The 26,918-nt window shown below is 38.0% G+C and overlaps 1 protein-coding gene across 1 annotated transcript; it reads right to left on the reverse strand.

Moving 5' to 3' along the window:
- Nucleotides 1-1,271: 1,271 nt before the first annotated feature.
- Nucleotides 1,272-25,399, reverse strand: LOC109059719 (coiled-coil and C2 domain-containing protein 2A-like). Its single transcript, XM_042754617.1, is given in 41 exon segments — nt 1,272-1,842; nt 2,680-2,857; nt 2,934-2,992; nt 3,153-3,275; nt 4,025-4,159; nt 4,320-4,433; nt 4,524-4,613; nt 4,695-4,898; nt 6,064-6,078; nt 6,531-6,707; nt 6,949-7,047; nt 7,140-7,236; nt 8,535-8,644; nt 8,727-8,832; nt 8,912-9,079; nt 10,526-10,617; nt 11,242-11,334; nt 11,469-11,672; nt 11,911-12,049; nt 12,138-12,285; nt 12,389-12,542; nt 12,628-12,805; nt 15,323-15,570; nt 15,670-15,820; nt 15,895-16,035; nt 16,129-16,148; nt 16,151-16,237; nt 16,313-16,522; nt 20,927-21,058; nt 21,146-21,282; nt 21,373-21,532; nt 21,950-22,168; nt 22,329-22,421; nt 23,178-23,279; nt 23,388-23,479; nt 23,609-23,732; nt 23,839-23,919; nt 24,442-24,498; nt 24,765-24,840; nt 24,928-25,029; nt 25,286-25,399. Coding segments are annotated over 40 exon segments (5,028 nt in total). The 5' UTR covers nt 24,954-25,029; nt 25,286-25,399; the 3' UTR covers nt 1,272-1,653.
- Nucleotides 25,400-26,918: the final 1,519 nt, after the last annotated feature.

Consider the following 26,918-nt stretch of genomic DNA (forward strand, 5'->3'; position numbering starts at 1 on the left):
AGTCATATTTCATGATGGTTTTATGAATCCATTGTAGTATTTTACATAAGAAAATATATAATGAACCCCTGTAGAATAGGAACAAGAAGTGGCTAACACCTAGTATCTAGAAGTGCCCTGGTGAAGAGTGAAGCCTCTTGCTGTCTCACTGCGGTCAGGAAGTTCACACAGATTGATTACCCTACATGACCAGAGTGAGGGGGCAGCTGTCATACTCACACTAACAACCACAAAAACACCTGCAAGACCACACAAGTCCCAACACAAGTCTCAAACCAACAGAGCCTATAACTGCTGACAGATCTGAGATCCAAGCCGGACAAATATATCAGTCACAGAGTGATCACATCTCTGCAGTGCTGAAGTCTCTCTACACAATTACAATTTCACATGCAAAGCAGAGAACAGAAGCATTATTCTGTAGCGCTTATATTGAGTATTGTTTTCACATTTCAACATTTAACTGTACTTCAATAATTAACTGGTTCAATTTAGTAGTGTGCTCGAAATAATGCCAAGCAAATAGTAAGGTGATTTTTTTTTATCTCAGTATCAAAAGAAAACAAAAACATTGTTATTCATAAAAATAAAGCACATTCCACTCAATCTCTCATCACTGTAATGCATCTGGATGTATTGTTGAGCAGTTTTAACAATGATGCTCCTAAACTTGATAGTTTTATTCAGCAAGGATGCATTACATTGATCAAAACTGTCAGTAAAGACATCAACAATGTTGCTAAAGATTTTAAAGAAAGGCTGTTCTTGTGAATTCTCTTTTCATCAAAGAATCCTGAAAAAAAGTATCACAGTTTCCTCACAAATGTGAAGCAGCACAGCTGTTTTCAACATTGATAATAATCAGAAATGTTTCCTGAGCAGCAAATCATCATATAAGAATGATTTCTGAAGATCATGTGACACTGACGACTGGAGGAATGATGCTGACAATTCAGTTATGATCACAGGAATAAATTACATTTTACAATATATTACCACATAAAACAGCCATTTAAGTGGTAATTAATATTACACAATATTATTGGTTTTACTGTATTTTAGATCAAATAAATGCAGCCTTGGTGAGCAGAAGAAACTTTTAACAAATAATTCCAAACTTTCATTCAAGATCTCATTAAACAGTAAAAACTTTTGTTAAGGGGGAAAAATAAGCAAAAATGAATAATACTGTATATATACAGTATTATTCTGTATATAATATACAGTATATTTTTTATAATATACAGTATATATATTTTTTTTGTTACTTAAATTTTTTTTTCTTCATATAAAATCATGAACATGAACAGATTTAATCAAATGACTAGTACACAAAAAATAATGTGTTGAACTTAGTTTTGTGTATTTAAAATGTTTTACAAATATTTCAAACATCTCGATTCAGTACAATCATGAAAAATATACAGAGTAAAAGTATAAAGGCTGTAAATTCACACTTATAAATAACATTCTAGAGATTGAGTTTCTTTAAAAACTATAAGACAACTACTAGCAATAGAGGTAGTGTTAAAACACACTGACAGACACAGGAGCTCTACAAAATCGAAAATCTATATAAAATATGACATTTTCATTTCATATGAAGCATATCAAGAAGTCTTTTCCCTGTGGCTGGTGGTGTTCTGCTGTGATCTAGTGTGCACTGACCAGGGAGGCGATGTAGACCCAAACGGAGAGCACATTACCGGGATACGGGTGCACATAGACCGCCAGGGCAAACTCTACATTTGGGGCTTCGACCTTATGAACCCCTGTGCTGTGAACAGCTTCAATGATTGGCCGAATCTCTGAGAAAGGAAGGTGCAGGGGAAACCCAGATATCTGAAACAGATCAGTAAGAAAACAACATTAAAGCGGTGATTCACTGTGATGCAATACAACTTGGCCACCTATGCAGTAAAAAGGCTTTTTTTTTTAATCTGTGCTACATTACAAGAGAACAAGGGCTATAGAGTTTCCCTTTGGAAAACTATACTGCACTGGGCTCAATCCGACTTCCAGCTGGAAGTACGATCTGTAGTTTTAACATATAAACTGGTAGATCTGGGTGCACGTAACATCGAAAAGGAGCACACATTGTTCATTTTTTACATATACTACTGACATTGCAACAACACAAAGATGCTTGAAAATTGTCTGAATCATTCTTTACAATCTCACTGAGCATGTCTGGCCCTCACGCTGACCTATACACAGCTATATTAGCTTAAGTGTCAATTTTTCGAAATTGAGATTTATACATCATCTGAAAGCTTGAATAGGAAATAAATAAGCTTTCCATTGATTTATTGTTTGTTAGGAGGACAATATTTGGCCGAGATACAACTATTTGAAAATCTGGAATCTGAGGGTGCAAAAAAATACTGAGAAAATCCCCCTTGAATTTTTCCAAATGAATTCTTAGCAATGCATACTGCTGATCAAAAATTAAGTTTTGATATATTTACGGTAGGAAATTTGCAAACTATCTTCATGGAACATGATCTTAACTTAATATCCTAATGATTTTTGGCATAAAAGAAAAATCAATAATTTTGACCCATACAGTGTATTTTTGGCTACTGCGACTTAAGACTGCTTTTGTGCTCCAGGGTGACATCTGTGCTGCATGTAAGGCTATTAGCCTGTGTAAAGTGTGATTTCTAGCAGAAGACTTACCCTGTATTCTCCCAGAAGGCTTTGCAGCTCGAGGCGATGTTCCTCAGCCACCTCTCGCCCTCCGCTCAGCTCTAATTTTGGCAGGAACTGACGTAACGTAGAGATGCAGTAGCGGTTCCAGCGCGTGGGGTGACGCGGACGCCATTCCATGATCTTCTCCCTCAAAACCTTCTCTATCCTACAGCACAGAAGCTCATTTCATCAGGTACTGCATGTGTCCCTTAATGACTGGGGTGTGTTTGATTCAAACTAACCTGTCTTGTAACTCAACAGCAACTGCTCTGTCCGTGTGTCTGTACACCAGGCCCTCCGGCTGAAAAACATGACTCAAAATCAACAGTTTGGCACAAAATGGCAACAGCTGCAGATTAGACGTTACTTCAGAAAGTGATTTTAAGATCCAGCAGGATCACTGGGATTCTTCAGCTGGGTTCAGTTAAAGGGTGGCCTGTGATTGGTGGAGCCGTCCTCACCTGCACACTAGAGAGGCCGGGATCAGGGAACGCTCGCGAGAAAAACGCTTTCCAGAGATTTGGCTTAGAGACGTCGAAACTCATTCTCACGGGTGCAGCGTATGGCTGGATATTAAACCACACCTGAGACACATGGACAGACATAAAAATAAAAAACAAGAATCATATCATAGAAAATAAATGCCAAGCTTTACCAGAAATTATTATTATTATTATTATTATTATTATTATTATTATTTTGTGCACAAAAAAATGATGTTTTGGAAAAATTATGATTTTTTTCAATATATCTGAAAAAGTCTCTTATGCTTAACCAGGCTACATTTATTTGATCAAAAATACTATTAAAACGGTTATGTGAATTTATATTTTTGTGTAAAATGTGATACTTTATTTGATAAATAGAAAGATCAAAACAAAAGCATTTATTTAAAACAGAAATCTTCTGTAGCATTATAAAAGTCTTTATTGCTAATAAAATATGAAGCGGCACGGCTGTTTTCAACAGTGATAATAATCAGAAATGTTTCTTGAGCATCAAATCAGCATATTGGGAATGATTTCTGAAGGATCATGTGACACTAATGATGCTGAAAATTCAGCTTCACATCACAATAATAAATTACATTTTAACATATATTCACATAGAAAACACTTATTTAAAATTGTAGTAACATTTGACAGTATTACTGTAGCTCTGATCAAATAAATTTGGCACAATGTTTCAAAAACTTGTAATTTTTTTTTTCATATTCTAAACTTTTGACTTGCAAATTGAGTGTAAAATGTATTTTTGCACAGATATGAAGTCCGTTATGATAGCTGTGATACATTTAAATGATTTTTTTGGTGGGGTAAGTGTGTTTACTAACGTTGTCTGAGCTGATTAGGCAGCCGATGGTCTGTAGGGGGCAGAATGTGTCATATTGTCCGTAGTGCTGCCCGGTGCTGGGATTCCAGATCAGATAGCGGTTCTGCTCATACGTCAAAACGTACGCTGTAGGGCCCTAAAACAAAGACACAAATAACAACAACAACAACAATAAAATACAGTGTTTTCACATCCATCTCCACTGATTTCCACTGATTTCTCACCAACAGAGATTTGTGGTTTTCCACCCTCAGTTTTATTGGTGTGTGTGATTGGCTAAGAGGCTTGTCACTCACCTCAGGAATGGCGATCCCTATGATAAGCCACGCCCTTTTCCCCATCGACAGGAAGTAGTTACAGAGTAACACAGCATGCTCCTCCTCATCTCCAGCTAGCAACGTTAGGAATTGCTAAAACAGCATAAATCAGACAAACCAGAGTGTATATGACACAATCTCACAGAACAGAAACAAACGAGAGCGATGTCCATGTTTACTCACATCGCACGTGCTCCATAAGTCACAAACCCCTGCGAAAGACACGCTGTCTGGAAGAGAAGGAACGAGCGACACGTATCGTGCAACCACCTCCTGAGGAGAGACGGAGCGAGAGGATGAGCGGAAGACTACACACACAGATGAGCTGGTGTCTGAAACAGTGTGTGGACGGACCGCGGTCTCCTGAGGGCTGTTCGGGAAAGCGTCCAGCAGCTCCTGCGGGGGGTTCAGAGGCCGTATGAAGCGTGTGACGAAGACGGTTTTGCCGTTGATGTCGATGACGGTGGTGAGACAGGGCCGCTCGGGGAAACGCCCACTTGCCTCCTTCTCAAACACTTCACTTGCTATCAACAAACGCTCACCTTCCTGAGAGTCGAACTGAGAAGAGAGAGAGAGGTCAGAGGTCATGAAACAGTGATTTCACACTCAAGTGTCCACAAACGCTCACCTTCCTGAGAGTCGAACTGAGAAGAGAGAGTTTCCCACAGACTTACACTCTGTTCAAGTATTTCACACTCAAGTGTCCCTTACTGTATATTGATAGTGTTAGTTGTTTTTTTGCAATCAGGTGTCGCTTTCTGTATAAAGAGCGGCAGAAACAGTGGTTACTTTATCAGGCATTATAGGAAAGATGAACTGAAAATTGCATCAAAACTTTTGTGAAGTCAATCGGTTCCCTTCAAAAAAAGATACATTTATATAAAAACACCCTTGCCGCATTTTGATTTTGAAACGTGCAGTGCTCATGTGTATTCAACGAAGTCAAAACATTTTGGAAAATATTTTTGTGGTGGTCATTGTATTGGAAACCTTGAAAAGTATTTCTGTCTTTCTCTTTCTTTCTTTCTTAAAAAATAATAATAATAATAATAATAATTAATTAACTGACCCGAAACCTTTGAATGGAAATGTATAAACCAGTAAATTGTTCATGAAGAGATATTAAACCTGATCTAAACAAAACTCCACTAAACAGACAACACTTACAGGAATGTCTTGGGTTAAGCTACATGTAATACAAGTTTAGCTGTACGATGCTCACAGAAAAACATTTAGACTCTTTTCTCCATTTGTGAAAACAAACAACAATCATGTTTACAGTAATACAATCACTTACAGTTGAAGTCTGTGGGGCAAGGCATTGTGGCCAGACAACAGAAATGTGCATCTTGTGTATGTGTTAAAGTGCTTTTAGTCATTATTCCACATCACATGTTTTATATTTAAGCTGTGAAGTTTTTTATATTTTATCCTTGTAGAGGTGGGACAACGGTTCTGGCTCACTGTCAGCAGATCTTTCTCAATGCAAACAGTCCCTTTCCTGCATCCTTTCTGCAGATCATGTGAAAATCTCCCAGTTTATTGGCTTTAGTAAAGGTTAGTAATCAGTCGTATCACACTGGTATGATGTTAAGGCTTAAAGGTTTAAGCATTTTGGCGATACTTTGAAAACAGTGTGTATTTCAATGTTTATGTTAGCACAGCGCTTTTCCCCCTAGACTTCCACTGTAAATAAACATGATTCAGACTCCAAATATATTACCTTTGCTTCCTTCATCTTATAAAAGCATTCAAAAAGAGAGACAGAGAGGAAAAAGCAATACTGAACAAAAAATAATAAGATTCTTACTTTTATGCACATAAAAAATTAGTGCTGTCATGCGATTTTTGTTTACATTATATGTGTGTGTACTGTGTATATTTATTATGTATATATAAATACACACACATACAGCATATATTTTGAAAATATTTACATGTATTTGCATGTATATATTTATATTATATATAACTATATTTAATGTATAAATGTAACATTTTTCTTAAACATATACACGTGTGTTTATACATACATAATAAATAGTACATAACATAATATTTAACACAGTACATGCATATACTATGTAAACAAAAACTTTTATTTTGGATGCAATTAATCATTTCACAGCACTATAAAAATATTTTGTCATCACATAACACTTGCTAACGAAGCAGATTTTCCCGCTGTACCTTTTCTCTGACGGTGTCTCCAGGAACCAGCTGGGGTTCGATGGTGATGAAGAGGCTGAGGAAGGTTCCTTCACTCAGGCTGCGGACGGCGTCATATCCACCTTCACTGCCCAAACTGCGCTCCTTACTATATCCCAGCAGTACTGGAGGAGTGGACACCTTAAACGTCCCATCAATCTAAACATAACAATAGATACAGACCACAATCAATCAAACCTGAATATTTTCAGCTTTACAGATAAAAAAAAAAAAACACACACACTAGCCAATCAAATTTAAAAGAGATATATTCCGTCCACCTACAGTATCAGAGGGGAGCAGGATTATTTTAGAGCATAAATCCATTATAAACAAACACTTGTACAAAAGCAGAAACTGTCATGTGCTCTGTGTGAAGTGTTGGTGTTTGGTGTCTTGCCCGAGACTGCAGGTAGATGGTGCTGAAGGGGATCTTGATGGAGCCGAGCCAGTGCCGCTCTATACGGGTGTGAATAGTGTTCCCTCTCTCCCGCTCATCCTGACAGAGTTCAGACAGACAGGGCAACATCACATCGGGGAGTTTAAAATGACTCTGGGAATGATCCACAAGCACATCGGAATGTTTCTCACCTCCACCACATCATACAGGAGCTCATCGAAGATGTTGATGAAGACCTCGTCTCTGACCGACTGCAGACTGGTGGAGCTGTAGTCTCCGTTTGGAGCGCTGAGATAAAGGGGAAACCGTTGATTCACAGCATGCAAATACTGAAACTCGGTGTGAAACAATCACATTTCCTAGCGAGCTGCCTACCAAGACAGCATTTCAAGGTATCATAGGCGCACTCCTAACATGAGGGCTGTTCTAAAAGTTAGACAGGAACATTATGCTGTCTTTTAAGACGTCTATTTTTTTGACCTAACTGTAATGCAGTGTCACATCACAGAATACTCTGCGACAAGCTTAATGAAAATAAATAAGTTAATTAATTAATAAGAAGAAACTTCCATTTTTCAACAGAAATAATTACATACCATTATTTAAGTAAATTTATTTAAAAAAAAAAATCTTTATGCTTTATTCCATACTGAAAAACAAAATTAGAATTCATCAAGATAAATCATATATTTTTATTTTTTTAAATATTCATGCATCATTCAACATTGCAGAACATCAAGAAAAAATTATTTATATTTTGTAAAAAAATATTATTGATGTAAATATATATTTTTTATATTTATTTTTTTTTATTAATTGATTGTAAATAAAAGTGATTGTAATTTATATTTATCAATAATAAATATCATTAATGTAAATTTATTAATTGTTTTTTTTTTTTTTTTTTGCTCCAACAATTGAGAACATCAAGAAAAAAATGAAAATTATATTGTGTCAAAAGAAATAATGTATATTATTGATGTAAATGTATATTAAATAAAGAATAAAATATTAATAATAATAAAAAAATAGTAGTATAAAGGTATTCAATATTATACCTTTTTACTTAAAAATATTGTGCATATTTTTCTTGCTTATCCACCTTATTCCTAAACGTGGAAGTAAGCCTATGGGCGAGACTTCTGGTTCATTAGCCGATATAGGTTAATAAAAATAACAACATGCAGTAAACAGTAAAACTGTTTGCACTACAAACCAGTGTGTTCATAATTAAGATAATGCGTTAAAATATTATGGTAAGCAATTTGCAACAACAAAGCTGCTGTTTATGGTAAGCAGCAAAACAAGCTGGAAGCGAATGAGACCGGAAACAAGACCCATAAAATTTACAAATGGCCCCGCCCATTTTTACATGAGGAATATGATGGATAAGAGTGTAATTATTTTAACTCGCACTCACTGCCTATGTACAGCATTTCATATGAGCCACTTATGATTGCTCTGTTTCAATCTGGAGGCTGCCTTTGAAGACAGCAAGACCCGTTTGAAGACAGCAAGACAGTTCACTCAAGAGTTTATGAAGTTACACTGGCTTTTCATGTCAGTGCTGAAGGTTTTAGTCAGACCTGAATGGCAGAACAATCTCCTCGTTCCAGCAGGGGTTTGGTCCCTCAGCGGTAGACGTCTGCAGCACTGAACGCTGGAAAGACACCTCCACAAACGGCCTGACCAGAGGCTACAGTACACACACAGCACATGAATACATACAGTTACAGTCACATAATATTCAGGTAAAGGAACAGGTGTGGTGCCGTTACCTGTCCGAAGGGCCACTCACTGCCCTGCTGGGGTGTCTGGGACGACACGGGAGCTGTAAACGGCTCGGTGAATGATCGCCCAGACTTAGCCGACGCAGGGGGTTTGCTGAAAATACAACAAAGAATGAGTGATTGTTTAGAGTCTTCTTATTGGTCAGCTTTTATGGAAGTGCAGAAAGAGGTACCTGGCGTAAGGTCTGCGAATGGGGATGTCGTATCCTCTGACGATGTTGACCAGGAGTTTGATGTCTCCATCTGAGAGGTTCTGAGCCGTCACCTTCTTCCTCTCCTTCCTGCAAGGCTTCAGGGGCCGTTTGGGCTCGGCCAGTTTGAACAGGTTCCAGCCTAACACCCTGAAAGAGCGTCAGCTGAGAGTCAGTGGAGATATCCCATAACACAGTGCGGTATTAGTGAGGGATTTGAGTTAATGTTTAACGTGAACAAGAGACACTGAGACAGGACTTCATCAGCCTCACATACAGTGCATTGGTTTAAAGTCTCTATTTCTATCCTGAACACAAAACACATATCTATTATTGATGTTGAACACGTTTCTGATGGACAGTCAGTCAGTACATTAGTGACAGAGAGTCATCAGTGACTCCTTCTGTAGGTGACATACCATTAGATACCAGTAGATGGCGACTCTTTATGAGTGAGTCAACTGAGTCATTCACTCAACCAATTCATTCAAAAAACTGATTCATTCTGGCAGTGACTGGGTTCCTCATTCAATAAAACAATAGAATGTGCGGTGTACCGTCTGAGTAAAATCAATTTTCATAAACATATCATGACTTATCAGTTTATGTACTGAGAGTAACAAAAGGCTATAAAAGAAGAGGTTGTGGAAACACTTATATGGAGATGGACTGTGTTTTATGCAAATTACTAACCTGGGGCAATTTTTTTTATGATTAGATTTCCTGTGTGTGTAAATATAAACAATCTACATATTTATTGTTTAACGAGACTCACTTTTTTTATGAGTGAGTCATTGAATCATGCACTTAACTTATCTGTTTGAAAAAACTGATTAATTCAGGAATTAATCACCACGTTTGATGGTCCCTGGTCAATGTATAATTAAATTGCACGGAAAAGAGCAGCATGAACATTCAGTTAAACGTCTCCTTTAGTCTTCCACAAAGGAAAGGAAGTTGTATGGGTTTGGAATAACATGAGAGTGAGTGAGTAAATACATGCATAATTGTTCTAAACATTCACTATCAGTACTCACCAGCAGATCAAACACACAAACACTCTGAGTGTGTGATCTCCACATTAACACACACTTTACACTGACTAACTCTACAGAGAATGGCACCTCATGAACACACAGATCTGAGGGGAGGAACACAATAAAAATAAAGGAATACGGAAGACTGGAAACAGAACAGAAAGTCCTCAGAACATACCCTGCACCTGGACCACTGAATAAACAAACGTACAGGAGAAAAAAAAAAAGAGAAATAAAAGACAGGAACTGTCAAATAAACATCATTTTATACTGATTCAAGATTAAACAAAGCCTCTTGTTCTCTGCAGTTTGTGCACAATCCAGTCATTAAAGACTGCTGATGGCATAAACTGCCATCCAAAACTGCAATCAAACATTAAAGTAATGAACTGCAGAGAATGAACTGGATTTAGCTTCACACAAATAGTCAGCATGTGTACCAGACCGTATCTGAATATGACATCCAGAAGTGGGAGTACTGTTAAAGATAAGTCTGCCTTCAGAAAGCCTCTATTTAAAGTCAGCAGTAGTGAATCAGATCAACAGTAGAGCTGTTTACCCGATGCTGGGGACCTCGTCCTCTGAAACCACGTCGGACAGGATGAAATGATGCTTCGCTATGAGGAAACGATTAATAACTGACTCCCGCACCTGAGACAGAGAGACAAACAGTCAATTTGATTTTAAGGGCCCTTTGCTGCAGTCCATACATACGTCCTCTGTTATCTAATACATAACACACATTACCGTCCACTGCTCTTATATCATTAAAACATAAAGACCTCAAAACTGAAAAGAAAAATATATTTAGGGTCAGTAAGACTTTTGTGACAGTAGGCAATAATCTTACAAATAAATGCTGTTCTTTTGAACTTTCATCAAAAACATGTTTCAAGATTTCCACAAAGATATTAAACTGCACAGCTGTTTTCAGCACTGATATTAATAATCAGAAATGTTTCTTGAGCAGCAAATCAGCATATTAGAATGATTCTGAAGGATCATGTGACACTGAAGACTTGAGTAATGATGCAAAAAATTTAGCTTTGTATCAAAGGAATAAATTACATTCTACAATATATTCACATAGAAAACACTTTCAAAATTGTAGTAATCGTTTACAATATTACTGTTTATTACTGTATTTTGAGCAAATAAATGCAGCCTTGGAGAGCATAAGAGACTTCTTTCAAAAACATTTGAAAAATCTTAAACTTTTGAGCAATAGTGTAAGTAAGGAAATTATTCCATAGCTAAATTTCACTCATCACTCACTCTTTGCAGATATTTGGCCACAAGGGCTCGATGTGCATCAATGTGTTCTTTGGTATCAATAATCTCGCCCTCCTTTAGTCTCTTCTCATAATCCTGAAACAAGATTATTACGCAAAACAGCTGTTTATTCTTACACATATTTAATTAAAATAAGAAATTTTATTTTGAAGTCATTCTGGACAATCTTAGGTTCACAGAAAGTTCTCACCGAGGTTAAGTGATCTCACCTGGAACACTTTTTCAGACACCTCCCGCTCCATGGATGGGACGCATTTAAAGTGACGGAACTCCGGCACCTCCTGACTCCGCAGCCTCAGGAGACGGAAGCGACGGGAACGCTGCAGCTCCTCATCGCTCAGGAAATTAAACTCCTCCTGAAGCTGCTCCAGGCGGAAATATTCAGGCACCGCCACATCTCCACTACTCACCACCTACAGAGACAATAAGACATCAAAACAAACGCAGCGCTCCTGAATACTAGACTCTTACAGGTTATAGGTCTACTGTGGTGTTGAGCATTCAACTAATTTTTTTTATTTTTATAATGACTAAACTGCATGTTTCATTTATTTAACTAAACATTGAAAACAATCGTCAAGCTCATTGGCAGATGCCTTTCTAGATATGCTAGAGGCACAGTGTATAGAGAATCCCTTGGGATGTATGTACCGAGAGAAGTTGCATGATGGAAGCATTGTTGGGGTCATTGGGGTCAAGGCGAGACTCAGCCGCCCACTTCCCCAATTTCTTCATGTCGTTCAGCCCAGATGCTCCAATACATGCTATAGCGTCCATCTGCCTGTGACCACTGAAAAGAGAGAAAAACAGCGCATCTTATCCAGCACAACTGAAAATATGCGCTAATAGAGGGCTGGATCTCAATTTGGCTCTCTGACCTGTACATACCCCCTCCAGGCTGACTGGACGGGGGAGCGAGGGGGACGTCATCTTCCCCTACAGCCCATGACACGCAGCAGGAGAGCTTCCCTGACGTCAACAGGGTCTGCGTGTTAGTGCCATCGGCCTCGAAAGAGAACGGAACACCTACCAAAAACAAGATATAAAACAAGCTGCCTCCTTTCCCTTCATGACTCATGACTGTGACGCACAAAACAATCTGTTTAGGAAGGTTTATAGAGGTGTTTACCACTGCCGACCCCTTCATGGTTGAACGTAACTCTCTGGTTGCTGCTAAACTCCATCTCCTCAAACGGTGCACTACCGGTCAGGACGGAAGATTCTGGAACCGGCACACACACCTCAGTCAGCTGGGAGGTGGACGAGCCGACACTCTCAAATACCTGCGAGACAACATCCAGAACGTTTCAGACACAAGCAGACAAACAGCAATGCATTTGTGTGAATGCACACACAACCCAGCCGTACCTGTAGTTTGATGCTTTCTGGCCAGTTCACTATCTTCAGGTTGAAGATCTGACCAAAGTGAACTCTGAAATCCATGTTGAGGGTTCGACTGTCTGTTCTAGAAACTTCTTTATCGTTGTACAGGACCTTGATGAAGAGGGCACGTTTGGCCACATCCTCTCTACGAGCAAACTCAGCACTAGAAAGGATTAAACAAAAACTACATTTTTACATTTCTGGAGAAAATTTGGATGTTTACTGTATGCAGGCAAAAGTCAGGGTGTTTACAGGGAGCTGTTATGTGGTTTCCAGAGCCCAAGTTTCTAAAGGTCCACCAAGCCGTCATCAAAGAACATGCAGCAAATAAAGCTGACTGTGGTGTTGCCTCACGTTGATTGCATAAGGTCCAAAAGTTGCACTTGAATATAGGGATGCACCGATCATGATTTTCATGGCCGATTCCGATACCGATTTTTTACAAGCAAACTGGCCGATTCCGATACCGATTCGTCCGATTTTTTTTTTTTCTTTGAAAATAACTAAACAAGATGTTTATTTGGAGGCCAAACTGGCTTTTGGATTTAACAACCGAGGAAATTAACGGCACGTTTGATTGCATAGCTTTGTTTTTGAATTGTGTTCCAAACTACAAGAACCGCTGAAACTAAAAGAATAACACCACAAAGAAATACAGCCAATGGACAACTCAGTATTTGTTTGAGTTTTATATTTGTGGTTTTAAATACCTGGATGATAATTATTCAAAATGTTTATCATGTTGCAGGCAAAGTGTTCATTTCCATTAAATAAAAAAAAAAAAAACAAATGGGTAATGATTCAATGTTTTTTTTTTTTGGAGCCAATTTACTAGGACTAATGATAGATGGGTACCATTACCCTGGAAAGCGTAATGTAACTTCTTAAATGTTATGCAAGTTCTACCACAGGTTAAACCTGAGCTGAACATTCCCTTTGCTCCGCTCATGCAAGCAAAGGTACAGTAGCAGCATTGAGCGCAGGAAAGGGGCTCTTTTGTGCCAGTAACACCAGCGGCTGCTTCATGTTTCGTATCTTGCCCGCAGTCTTGTCAGGCGCACTTCCCAGAAAAATAAGACCGAAAGCAATACCACCCACACAGCCGATTGCCGATCCAGTATTTTAAGCAAAAAACCGGCCGGTTCAGATTTAAGGCCGGTGCAAAGTGTCTCAAAAACTTGAATACACCACAAAAACTACAGCCAATGGACAACTAGTGTGGGAGGAAATAACTCCACAACTTAGGTGGCAGTATCCGGCAAAAAGGGAGATTGTAATGAAGACTATGGTAATTATGGAATGTAACTTCTTCTGGTGCACTAAGATTTCCTTTGCCTTGTCCAAATACCCACACTTGAGGTCTTGGTCACTTGAGAGCGTGTGACAGGAAGTAAGCGTGCAAGACTGTCCCGGAAAACGGCAGGTCTTAAATAACGCTCTGGAGCACTGTTCGAGGCTTAGTGTATCCCATCATGCATCATATTTTGGAATAATTGCAAGATTTTTGCCGAGATCTACGAGAGGTCACGGAGCCTTTCCAATGTAAGTTAAATATTAATATAATAATTAGATATTACATATAATTTGGCAAAAAAAAAAAGTGTTGCATGTTTTATTGGTGCAAAGATGAGTAGAGGTGATATTTATTTTGTACAACATTCGCAACTGCTTTTCATCATTTAATTAGATTAATCACTTATTAGAATGTGTAATCTGTTATAGGGACTACTGAACGGACATTTAGAAATTGATTTTAAAATGAAATGTATTTAAAATAAAAATAAAGCTATGTAAACACTTGCATTTTTACAAAACTATAAGTGTGTCCCATCAGGTAATGAAAAGTTCTACACAATAGTGGTCTTCATTCTTACTTGAACACTTGAGCCAAATACACAAAATTCGTCATATAAGTAGTCCAGTGGTCAAGTGCAAAGACTGCAAGTGTGGGTATTTGGACAAAGGGCTTGTCTCTCTCATCAGTGGCTCCAATGTTATTCAACATGCTTGATTCACCAAAAAGCCACCAAGAAGTTACAAATCACACCACATTAAGTAAGCCCACAGACACTCAACAACGGTCTGACACTGGATGACAGCTGACCATCAGCTTGGTCTGTCATTGCCTTAAAGAGTCAGTTCACCCAATAATGAAAATTCTGTCATGAATCACTCACCCTCATGCCATTCCAAACCCGTAAGACCTTCATTCATCTTCAGAACACAACTTAAGATATTTTTGATGAAATCCGAGAGCTTTCTGACCCTCCACAGCACTGGGTTGTTCTGAAATGTTCCCAGAACCAGAAACGTAGCATGGACATTTTTTTAATTGTCCATGTGACATCAGTGGTTCAACCATAACCGTAAGAAAACCATACCCTTTAAGGTTTTTTTCGTGTTTAGCAGATGCTATGCTATTGCAAGGGTCTTCTGGGTGATGGCTGGGGTGTTCAGGAAAGTTGCTAAAGGCTTTAATAAACCACTCAAATTTATAAACTATTATAAACTATTTGCAGTCTGGATGTGTTGACGCTAGCGGCTGAAAGTCAGAGCCAGTCTGCAATCAGATTAGGCAATCAGAGCTGACAGATTGTGTTGTCTTTTTTTAGCTTCAGACTATGATTCGGTCTAGTTGGTGGATATCAAACATTCATTTTTCTGTGTGTGTGTCATTCACCGTGGGCACTGCTCATTGGGGGTGATGGGCCCGGAGACGGTAAGTTCTGGAATCAGAACCGGTTCTCCAGGTTTCCTGCGGATCCTGGCTGCCTTTTCCCGTACTTGCTCTTCCAGGTCACCCGTGTCTGGTTTCTCTGGAGGTTCCGGCTTCTCTGGCTCCTCGCCCAGCTCTTCCTCCCTTTCCTCATCCTCTTCTTCCTCCTCCTGCTGTCTTTTCTTTTTCTGCTTTTTCTTCAAAGCTTTCTGAAGGAATCAGAAACATGTTGAGAACATCTCAGTCTGGTTTCAAAGAGGATTATGACTGCAAAAACAGTAGTTGCATCCCATGTGTAGTAGTATACCTGTTTTTCTCTTCCAGGATTTCCATTCCTCATGTTGTCTTCTGTATTCGCTCATCTTCCTCTGATAGTCTTCCTCTGCCTCCGCCTCCAGCTCTGACACCTCCGCCATGATGTCATTCTCAAACTCCTGCTCGTCCTGCTCTCCGTCCCCTTCTCTCCCTGCAGAAGCCACTTGTCTTATAAAACGAAGAACAAACACAGAGTCAAACTCGTATGAAAGAAGCTGTACCTCCTGATGAAGAGTTTGAAGGGTGTGTTGGTGAATCTCTGGAAGTCTCTCAGAGCTTTGAGCTCCTTCCACACTCTGATGATGCTTTTGAGGAGAGCTCTGTCCTTCTCCTGCTCCACATCACGCAACTGACGGGTGTGTCTGACGATACAGGAAGAGACCAGGAATCAATTAAAACTTGAGGAAACAGCGATCATAAATATAACAGGTAGAGGTGATTGGAAATTTTCTTACCTCACTTCGTGTTTGTACTCCCGCTATCCTCTGCTGGGGTCACCTGACTCAGAGCCTCTCCTCTGTGAAGCTCCAGCATATTCTGAATAGTGTTCCTCAAGCTGTTCAACTACACACACACAAATTCAGAATGAGTCTAAAGAAGAACAGGAAGCTTGGTTTTGCTGGCACACTTCTGGGTTACCTTATCAGTGAGGAGTAGTGTGAGGTTCTTGTGCTGTCTGGTCAGGTGCTGATCGTACAGCTGGGCGAGACGGGCTGCCAGCACATGTTCACGGCTGAAGAGAGGATGATGGGAGAAGATGAGGCCGGATACATCTACATCCAGCTGGTAGTCTGCCTGGGGGTCGCCCATTCCAGCTATGTAGAGGTTCACATGCTTGGTCTTCAGAGCCTGGGACAGAGCAGACAACAGTGGAAACACCATGTCATTATGCAAACATTCAGTTATGCATTATACATTTTCAGAAACAGCGTACAAAATAACACTTAAAAGGTAGATCTTTTGTTGTTTTTTTCAATAAAAGATCAGTGAATAATTGCCCCCTTCCTGTTTTTATTTCATTTTTTATTTTCTTTTTTTGCATATTTGTCACACTTGAATGATTCAGATAATCAAACAAATTTTAATACTATACAAAGATGACCTGAGAAAATACAAAATGCAGTTTTTTAAAAAATGATTTCATTTATTAAGAGAAAAAAGCTGTCCAAACCTGCCTGGCCCTACGTGAAAAAGTAATTGCCCCTAAATCTAATAACTGGTTGTGCCACCCTTTGCAGCAACAACTGAAATCAAGCGTTTGTGAAAACTGACAATGAGTCTTTCTCATCACTGTGGAGGAATTTTGGCCCACTCTTCTTTGCAGAATTGTTTAAATTCAGCCACTTTGGAGGGTTTTTGAGCATGAATGAACTGTTTAAGGTTTTAAGTCTGGACTTTGATTTGGCTTATCCAAAACCTTCCCTTTTTTTTTTTTTTGAGCCATTCATTGCTGGTGTGTTTGGGATCATTGTCCTGCTGCATAACCCAAGTTGTGCTTGAGCTTGAGGTCATCAGAGGAATGTCTGTATCTTTCATCCTTCCCGCTGTGCGAACAAGTAACATATTTCTCCAGTGCCCAATAGGAAATCACGGTTATAAACATATGATGATGCTGCTGTTGTAACAAACAAGCTCATAAAACAAGGTTACCAAACATAAAACATACAACTTGGCGACTGAACAACGGCGACGGCTTGCCATGCACACAGGTGCCATCAAGCCAAAAGTCATTGGCCCAAAAGTCTTTGGGATAATCAAGATATTTTTTGGCAAATGTGAGAAGAGCCTTTGTGTTCTTTTTGGTCAGCAGTGGCTTTTGCCTTGGAACTCTCCCATGGATGCCGTTTTTGCACAGTCTCTTTCTTATTGTTGAATCATGACCTTAATTGAGGCAAGTGAGGCCTGCAGTTCTTTAGATGTTGTTCTGGGTTCTTTTATCACCTCCTTGATGAGTCGTTGTTGTGCTCTTGGAGTAATTTTGGTAGGCTGGCCACTCCTGGGAAGCTTCACCACTGTTTCCAATTTTTGTCCATTTGTGTATAATGGCTCTGACCGTGGTTTGCTGGAGTCCCAAAGCCTTAGAAATGGCTTTTTATAACCCTTTCCAGACTGATACAGTACATGTCAACTATTTTTGTTTTCTCATCTGTTTTTTGCGTTTCTTTAGATCGTGACATGATTGTGTTGCTCTTTAAGCATGCTTCACTTTGTCAGACAGGTTCTATTTAAGTGATTTCTTGATTCAAACAGGTCTGGCAGTAATCAGGCCGGGGTGTGGATAGTGAAAATTAATTCAGCTTTCTAAAATAGGGTCGTTAATCACAGTTCTTTCATGGGTTAACAGGAGGGGGCAATTAAATTTTCACGTAGTGCTAGGTAGGTTTGGACAGCTTTTTTTTCCTTTAATAAATGAAACCATCATTTAAAAACTTCATTTTGCATTTACTTGCATTATCTTTGCAAGATATAAAAATTTGTTTGATGATCTGAATCTTTTAAGTGTGACAAAAATGGAAAAAAATAAAAACAGGAAAGGGGGCAAAAACCTTATCACGGCACTGTATGCTATGCGACTACTGAGGGGCATCTGAAGGATTCAACACCTGCATCTCTACAATCTTCCATAACAAAGGAACTTCTACTGCTCTCTGATAGACACTAGATCTACCTGCACTCTACGGTCCAATCCTGGATGGACCTCCCACAAAACCGATCTTTAATGGAGTAGCAAATCTGCTTAACTGGTGCCATTATATTAAAAACTGTACGGCTAGAGGAGATAGTAATTATGCTTGATGCTACATCAAATTGTCATTAATTTAACAAAACTTTACAGGAATGAACTGAAATAAATTTAAGTTGAAGTACTTAAAACACTAAAACAAATAAAAAATTAAACTAATCAAACAAATAAAACTAATTAAAAATGACAAATGCACATAAAATTGCTAAACTGAAAAATGTAGGACATTTAAATACAGTTTTATTTTGTGATTTTGTTATTTTCTAGCAATAATAGTAATAAAAAAACTAGTTTTTAAAATACTAACTAAATAAATAATAAACAAATAAATAAATCCAGAATAAGTAACAGGGTTGCAGATTTAGTATAAATTTGTACTCAGTTGGGGCTAGATTTGTTTTTTTTCCCCCAAAATAATAATGTAAAAAACGCTCTATTTTCTACAATTGTTTTTCATATATTTACAAAGCTTACATACAGTTTGCAGCATTTAGCAATTTTAGTATAATATAATTATAACAATTCCGATTTCTAAACTGTGTGTCCAAATATTTTTATCACTTGATGACAAAGAAAAAAATAGCTTTTGTAATACTTTCAGGTTGCTTATTGTTCCGTACCATGGAAAGTGAAATCACTTTTCTTTTTTTTTCTCACTACTTTTTTTTTTTTTTTTTTTAGGTAACAGGGTTGAAAGATTGAGCTTGGCGTATACATTCAACACTTTTGCCTGTACTGTGCAGTGTACTTTGCATGAGGACTCTGTATACTTCAGTTTTCTCATTGTTCATCAGCCTTGTGCTCCTAGTGTCAGCTTGATGTTTCTCATTTTATGTTTCAGTGGGTTGCATTACCAGAACACTTAATGTCAATTAGTTCCACATGTCTGTGAGCACTTTCATAATGCTCACTTTTTATTGGCATGCAGCATTCATAACACACAAGTTTTATAAATCACACATTGCTGAATGGGTGTGTTATTGTTTATATTATATGTGTGTGGTGTGTGTGTGTGTGTGTGTGTGTGTATTATAACGTCTATTACATATCTCGTATTCTGAGTCATGTGAGGCATGACAGGCACATGTGACCTCACTGCCCTGTCTCACAGCAGAAACTGTGACATCATCACACATCTGGATCCCATCTCCGTTCTCACACCTCTCATTTCTACAAAAATTACTGGCAGTTCATATTGCCTGGAAACAGGCTGCATGAAGGATATGACACCAAAAAGCGCTAGTAAACATTACAGGATTAAATTTTAGCATTCAACGTCATAAAGAACCAAGGGTGGGCAGCCTAATGTATTTTAAACAATGACAAAGAGTTTTCAAAAAATCATAGAGATTTCACCCTCTAATTTCCGAAATGTTTTAGGGCTGAGCAGAATAAAAAAAAAATAAAAAAAAATTACTCACTACAGAAATTTCCATTACTTGCTGAGATTTTATGGTGTTTTCCCGACCTACAAGATATTTCCAGGTCTTCCATGCCCCCTGGGGTCTTTGGAATTATTAAAGTCAAAAATTTAAACAGTTTTTTGAACAGGGTTTTGTGTGTGTGTGGTTTTATATTTTATTAATTTTTTTTTTTTATTTATTAATTTTTTGTGTGTGTAGAAAAGAAACACATAACTGATTCTTCCCTCCAGACCAGTGTTAGAGGTCCAGTGCCTGGGGATCACAGAAAACTGTCTTCCAAAACCAGTGCATTTAATGTGAGTCATGTTTCATCTGAATTCTACAAACCTTGCAAAACTTAACCTGGCAAAAAACTAGTTGTTTTTTGAAAGCACTCATTGTAGCAGCCTGGGAACACATTTACATTGTCTGCTAGTGGTGTGAGATATGTTGGGTCTACGCTACTATCATACATATTGTTTTAATGATGTTATGACATTATGAAGTACGTCACTCACAAAAACATGGTGTGAGATAGCATGCTTTCACTGCGTGATGCATCTATTAGAATGCAGTTAGAATAACCCCGAGTTCAAGATACTGGGGGCAGAAAAAGCCCCTGTATGTGTTTTTGTTTTATATTTATATAGTTAAGCAACATCACAAGAGCAAGAATGCTGTTTTTCCCCAATATCAGCACAACTGCAAATGTGATACTGATTTTATACAGTAGTGTGTTACTGAATGAATCCACATTTTTTATCTCAAAGAATTATTAATGCAATTGTTATTGCATTCACGCCACCTCTGAGCTGCATTAAATAATATGTGCACTAATTCTAAACAGTGTTATGTTGTATTATTCTAAATTATTTTGCTGCTTAAATGTAGCAATTAAACATAAATGATGGTGCATACTTCTAATAATGTTAGAAAAAAATAATGTCCCTGGAAATCAATTTAAGGTGGCAATTCAATGGAAAAGATCATTTTTGTCAGAATATGAAAATTTTGTGAGTCAGCTGTCTATGACAAGCCTAAAGAAACCAGCACATAAACACACACGATATTGTCTAATTATCATAATGTATAGTTCAAATCTCTGACCTTTCTGTAGACAGCCTGCAGCGCAGGGTCCAGCTCATCCTCCAGGTGGAAGAGAGGCGGTCTGGACGAGGACTCTTTGATTGGGTCAGGCAGAGCAATAATACACCCATCATCACCAAACCACTTCCTTCCCTGCAGAAATCACAAACACTCACATTACAGACAATAACATTTGTAAACAAATTACAATTTAAAAAAAAAAAAGTTTTCTTTATTTACCTCAGCCTGCTTCAGGATTCGGTTTTCCAAAATGTTCTGATTGGTCAGACAGACGTGTGGCCTCTCCCCCACATATAACCCTTCCTCCTCCAGGTAACGGGGACGCACGTTCTCTGGCAGCTTACTGGAGGCAGGAACTGTGTGGCAAATGTAAATCACAGATTATCTGACCTATAGGAAGGTTCAGGTGAAGAACTGCATAAGTGCTGCTGCTTCGGTTTCTGTACCTGGCCTCATGCTGGGAACAAACAGTGTCTCTCGCTCCCTCTGCAGTCGCCTGCTGTAGCCTATATATTCCGCTCTCCTCACCTCCATGAAGTCCTGTGCTGATTGGTCAATGATGAACAAATCCTCCTCCTCGTCTCTGACCAGAGGAGCATCTTCATCCTAAACAGTGAATGCATTACATCATGAACGAATGTATGACAACCAGTAACAAAAATATGGACACTTTACAATAAACTCAGATCATTTACAGTAAACTCCGATTATAACAATACAGTTGTTACAGTATTTATTAATCTTTGAAAACTACAGTTGATAGAAACACAACTAGTCATTGTTAGTTCATATTAGCTTAACTCCATGAAATACGTGTTTACAAATAAAACGTTATTTTAGTAAATGTCTAAATTAACAATATCTAGGATATAAGGTTTTATTTATTTATTTATTTTTCAGTGTTAGTTCACATCAAATGCACTTACTGTAACTAATATTAAAAAGTGGAACCTTACTGTAACATGTTACCAAAAAAAAAAAAAAAAAAATCTAAAACCCTGAGAAAATATAAACTCAAGTCACCCTGGCTTCAGACTCTTCTTCTCCTTCATGCTCCCTCTCCAGTTCAGCCTCTTCCTCCCCTTCTTCATCTTCCTCCCCTGATTCCCCCTCTCCGTCCTCCTCTGCTTCTCTTCTCCTGGACTGTCTTTTCTTCTTACGGCGTTGCTGTTGAGGCTCTGGGTCAAAGTTGAAGGTGAAGAAGTTGTACGCCTCTTCAGCGGTCGGCAAACCAGCCTCAGCCTACTCAGAAACCAAACACTCATCATGATTTCAGCATTTCTAGATTATTTCTCAATTAATTAGATCGCAAATATAATGAATGCATCATTTTATAATATATAAGCATTTCATCACTTTTAGAGGGCTTCTCAGCCTCGCAGGAGAAACAGCAGATTCTTACCCTTTTGTCTTTTGCTGCACGTCTAGCTGCATCACGAAACTTCAGTCTGGCAGCAAAGGATGAGTCTTCATCGGCCTGTAGATCTGGATCCGTCTGAAGGAGGAAACCACATGATCAGACTTCTTTCAGTTCTGAACTGCAGGTGGAGCGTTTAATTTTAATTCTAAAATATGCATACAAAATTAGCTGTGTTTAGCTACTGTTCAAACGTTTCTAAAAGTCAAGATATTTTTAATATTTTTACCAAGGCTGAATTTATTTGATCAAAAATACAGTGAAAAACGCAGAATTTAAAAAAGCTGTTTTATTATAATAATAATAATAATAATAATTTATTCCTCAGGTGTTTTTAACACATATATATATATATATATATATATAATATATATATACACACATATATACATATACACATATACATATAATTTATTCCTGTGATGTAAAGCTGAATTTTCAGCATCATTACTCCAGTCTTCAGTGTCACATGATCTTCAGAACTCATTCTAATATACTGATTTGCTGCTCAAGAAAAAATTCTGATTATTGTCAGTGTTGAAGACAATTGTGCTGCTTTATATTTTTTTGGAAACTATTATAAAGTTTTTCAGGATTCTTTGATAAATTGAAAGCTCAAAAGAAATTTTTAACATTATATATGTCTTTCCTGTCACTTTTGATCAACGTAATGTGTCCTTGCTGAATAAAAGTATTAATTTCTTTAAAATAATATTAATAATAATAATAACTTACTGACCCCAAACCTTTGAACTGTAGTGCATACTACAGTATTTTGTTAATGGTCACAGGGCAACTACTGTACTACTGAGATCAGTATTCATCAGTGCTTACGTCTCTGTCGAATCTCGTGAGGGTGTCTCTGTCTCGTAGACTCTGTAGACGGCTGGCAGGCTCAATGATGCTTTCCTGCTCTAGAAGACTTGCTGCTTTAGACTGAAGGGATGACACAATGATGAATGAATTATGAACCATTTAGTATTCTGAAATATATAATGAAATGCATGTTCTGTTTTCCCCTCACTGGCCCCAGACGACCTTTACCTTTGCTGCTCTCAGCTTCTCAGTCATGCGCAGTCTCATGGTGGTCTCTGATTGGCTGGATCCTGGCCTCATCACAGGCCGAGGAGGAAGATCTAGAGAGATTGTGAGGATGAGAGTGTTGGACTCCAAGGCAGTCACACAGTATATAGACTGTCATGGCAGCCCGTCCCAGTGAAACCAAGGCTTTGCGATAACATCTATAAACTGCAGAATGTCCTAACCTCTCGGTGAGCGCGCTGGTGGGCTTTCTACCTCATCTCCTCTGTCCTGCTCCTCTCTCATCTCCTGCACTGCTGTCACCTCTTCCTCATCTGGAGGAGACTCTACCGTCATCTCCTTAAGCAGCTAGAACATGGAGACCATATGCAGACATTACAGACAAAGAAACCCATGTGCAATGGAAGAAAAGCAATGGATTAAAAATCAGTTGTAAAGTTATCACAGTCCTGACCTTCTTCTTCTTTTTCATTCTCTTCGCCATCACTGAACGTCTGAGTGTCTCACCAGGGTCCTCTTCTCCACCTGGAAGCTCCTAATATAACATATATATTGTCTACAGTAATGTTTTTTTTTTTTTTGTGTTTGCATGAGTTTTGCTGTTAATCATGCCCGTCCAGTTAGATAAAATAACATGCAGTATTTTTCTTGCTGGTCAGAAGCAGTTTTTAAGGAAATTCCATGCTTGGATACAAGAAGAATGTCAAAGAATGTTCAAAAGAGTTCCGAAATCCAATAGAAAAGCATTGAAAGGATAGTTGAGATTTTGTTACTCAGCCTATTAAGATCAGCATAGACATTCTCCTTGATATCTAATTTTGTGGATGGATGGATGGATGGATGGATGGATGGATAGATAGATAGATAGATAGATAGATAGATAGATAGATAGATAGATAATGTCAGGATGACACAAGGATGATTGATGACCCAATGTTTATTTTTGGATGATCTATTCCTTTAACTAAGAATTAGGACAGAAGCACTATTGAAGGAAAGTCTAGCAGACATATATTAGTGCACTACAGGAAACTGCAAGGGTGAGAACAGAACCAACCTCCACCGCAGTGTGATCGTTCTCCTTAGACAGATCCCAGTCTGACGGAACCAAAGCCTACAGCACATCGGCACAGACCTTACATTCACGGCTTCATGCATGTGTTCAGTGAAGGAGCATACTCTAGCTTTATAATGCTACAGTTTGTCTTGTATAACAAACTGCTCATATAACAAACATGTCTAGCAACTTCAGATATGAAATACACCAAATATGAACGCATGTGTGTACTGTCCAAAAAGTGCAGCCCATAAATAGCAGGTGATAAACATTTTTTTTTCTCAGTATACTCTACTACAGTGCATGATGTATAGTGTTTCTACCTGTTTATCATCTCTGACTCTTCCTAAAGACTCCTGCAGTTCTCTCCTCTTCTTCCTGATCTTCTCTCGCACGTCACTGCAGATAACAGGACAGTCTTAAAACAAGCACATCTTACGTTTTTACTCCTGAAATAGTAAAAACGGTAAGAATAAGTTAAGTTACCTGGGCGATGACATTTTGGTGGCCATGAATAATATTAATTATTTATATGAGATATCTTCCCAAATTCATATCAGATCAGAAGTCAGGACTTCACAGCAGCTTCTGTAATAAAATCGTGAATGAGTAAAGTTTACAGACTGTATCGTCTACAGCAGACATGGTTTATAAAACACATGCGATGTTCTGTTAAAGTAAAGTAAATCTCTTAATAACAGCAGATTGTCGGTCTTTCGAGGCAGGACATAAACAAAACAAATGAACAGGACTGAAAACAAAGGCTTTCTAGGTTTTAACAGTGCAAACAACATCAATCCGCTGAAGGAGCAGCTTTTCAGTCTTTATTTTGGTAGAGTTTTACCGTCCTGCGTGCTTCGCTGCCTGGTAACGGATGTAAATAATCCACTGATCATTGAAATAATCTGCAACCGAACACAGGGCAGTTTGCGTCCGGTCCGTCCCACTCTGCGTCAGAGCGTTTTTCATTGGCCCACAATCCCGTCAATCATCTAAATCTGGAGACGTCACAGGCTTGAATCAGATCCTGCGTAAACGTGTATTTATTTTATTTATTTATTTTTTTAATTATGTCGTTTATTTGACCGTACATGAAAAATTATCTTTAAAATAAAAACAAAAACGTATGTTCATTTTTTTTAAATTAAAAAAATCATTTTAGGAGCGTGTTCTCAGACCTGTTCACTACCAAAACGTGCGTTGCTGTCTGATGCAATAACTCTTTTTTAATTACTAAAATTATTTACTTACATTTAATTACACCGTATTTAATTATGCATTTCATTGTTGCACGTGAGTGACTGTGATATAGGCAACGTATTATTTGACGTCTGAGTCTGAGTGATGTTATCTTAAACACAGCACAGTGTATTATATCTCAAATAGAGATTTTACTTCAGACCAGTTTCCAGTAATAAACCTTACACCCTGTTTTGAGTTCATCTATTTATTGGATGATAGATTGGAAGATTAGAAGATTTCTAAAACCCTTGGCTCGGGAACTGGCATTTCTGCTGCAATATGTTAACAGTCCTTTGGTTTAGTGGAAGAACAAATCTGACCTCATTCACTGTATTTTTGGAAACATCTTCCTGTTTGCTCCAGAAAACAAATATGTTCTGCAATAAAGTTTTGAGTTGTTTTAGTTTTTCCTCTTTCCCTAATAAAAACCAACCAATGCGTAGATTTCCCCATTCTGTACTGTAGTTATTTGATCTTGTTCAGATGGCTGTAATCAAAATTCAAAGAGGGCGTTTTCAGGATTCTGAGCTTTGGTTTCCACATATTTGTCCCAACTGCAAAACTCTGTACTGTTGTTGGATTACTCATGTGAAGGCACTGACCTTCAGTGTAAAACATTTTTTTAAATAATTTTTTTTTTTTTTTTTTTTTTTTTTTTACTTTTCTATCCTCTGACAGAATCATCTGTCTGGCTGTAACACATTTTCCCATAATTATCTATTTGGTGACACATGGAGAGGATTTACGCACTAAAATGCACTTATGAGCACACAAGTGCAGAATTTACAGGGACATACTGGTCCAATAATCTTATTTAAAGTTATTAATACCTTGAAATTAACAAACGTATGTCTGGTTTTTCTTCTACTTCTAAACAGATTAAAAAAAAAAAGTGCCCAAAATATTCAAAACAAATATTGCATTACTCTCTAACACTTATATATCCACAGAGCTTTTGTTCAGGTCAAGGTCTCAGAACAGTCCAGATGGTTGAGCTGTTTCCTCTGACAAACTCTCTTATGACAAATTAAACTGAATTCAAGAAGTGACTCATCGAAACAATAAAACCAAGGGAGTTTCTGTTCAAATCTTTGGGTTCATTTGACACATAAATACACACAGCAAAAAATAATGTAGCATAAGCTGTCATGGCAAACATTGTCATTACGTATTTATTAGTCAACAAATTGAACAATATATACTCTTTGTATAATACAATATAATATTTCACATGA

Source organism: Cyprinus carpio, unplaced genomic scaffold (genome assembly GCF_018340385.1).
Source record: "Cyprinus carpio isolate SPL01 unplaced genomic scaffold, ASM1834038v1 S000006558, whole genome shotgun sequence".
Taxonomy (NCBI): domain Eukaryota; kingdom Metazoa; phylum Chordata; class Actinopteri; order Cypriniformes; family Cyprinidae; genus Cyprinus; species Cyprinus carpio.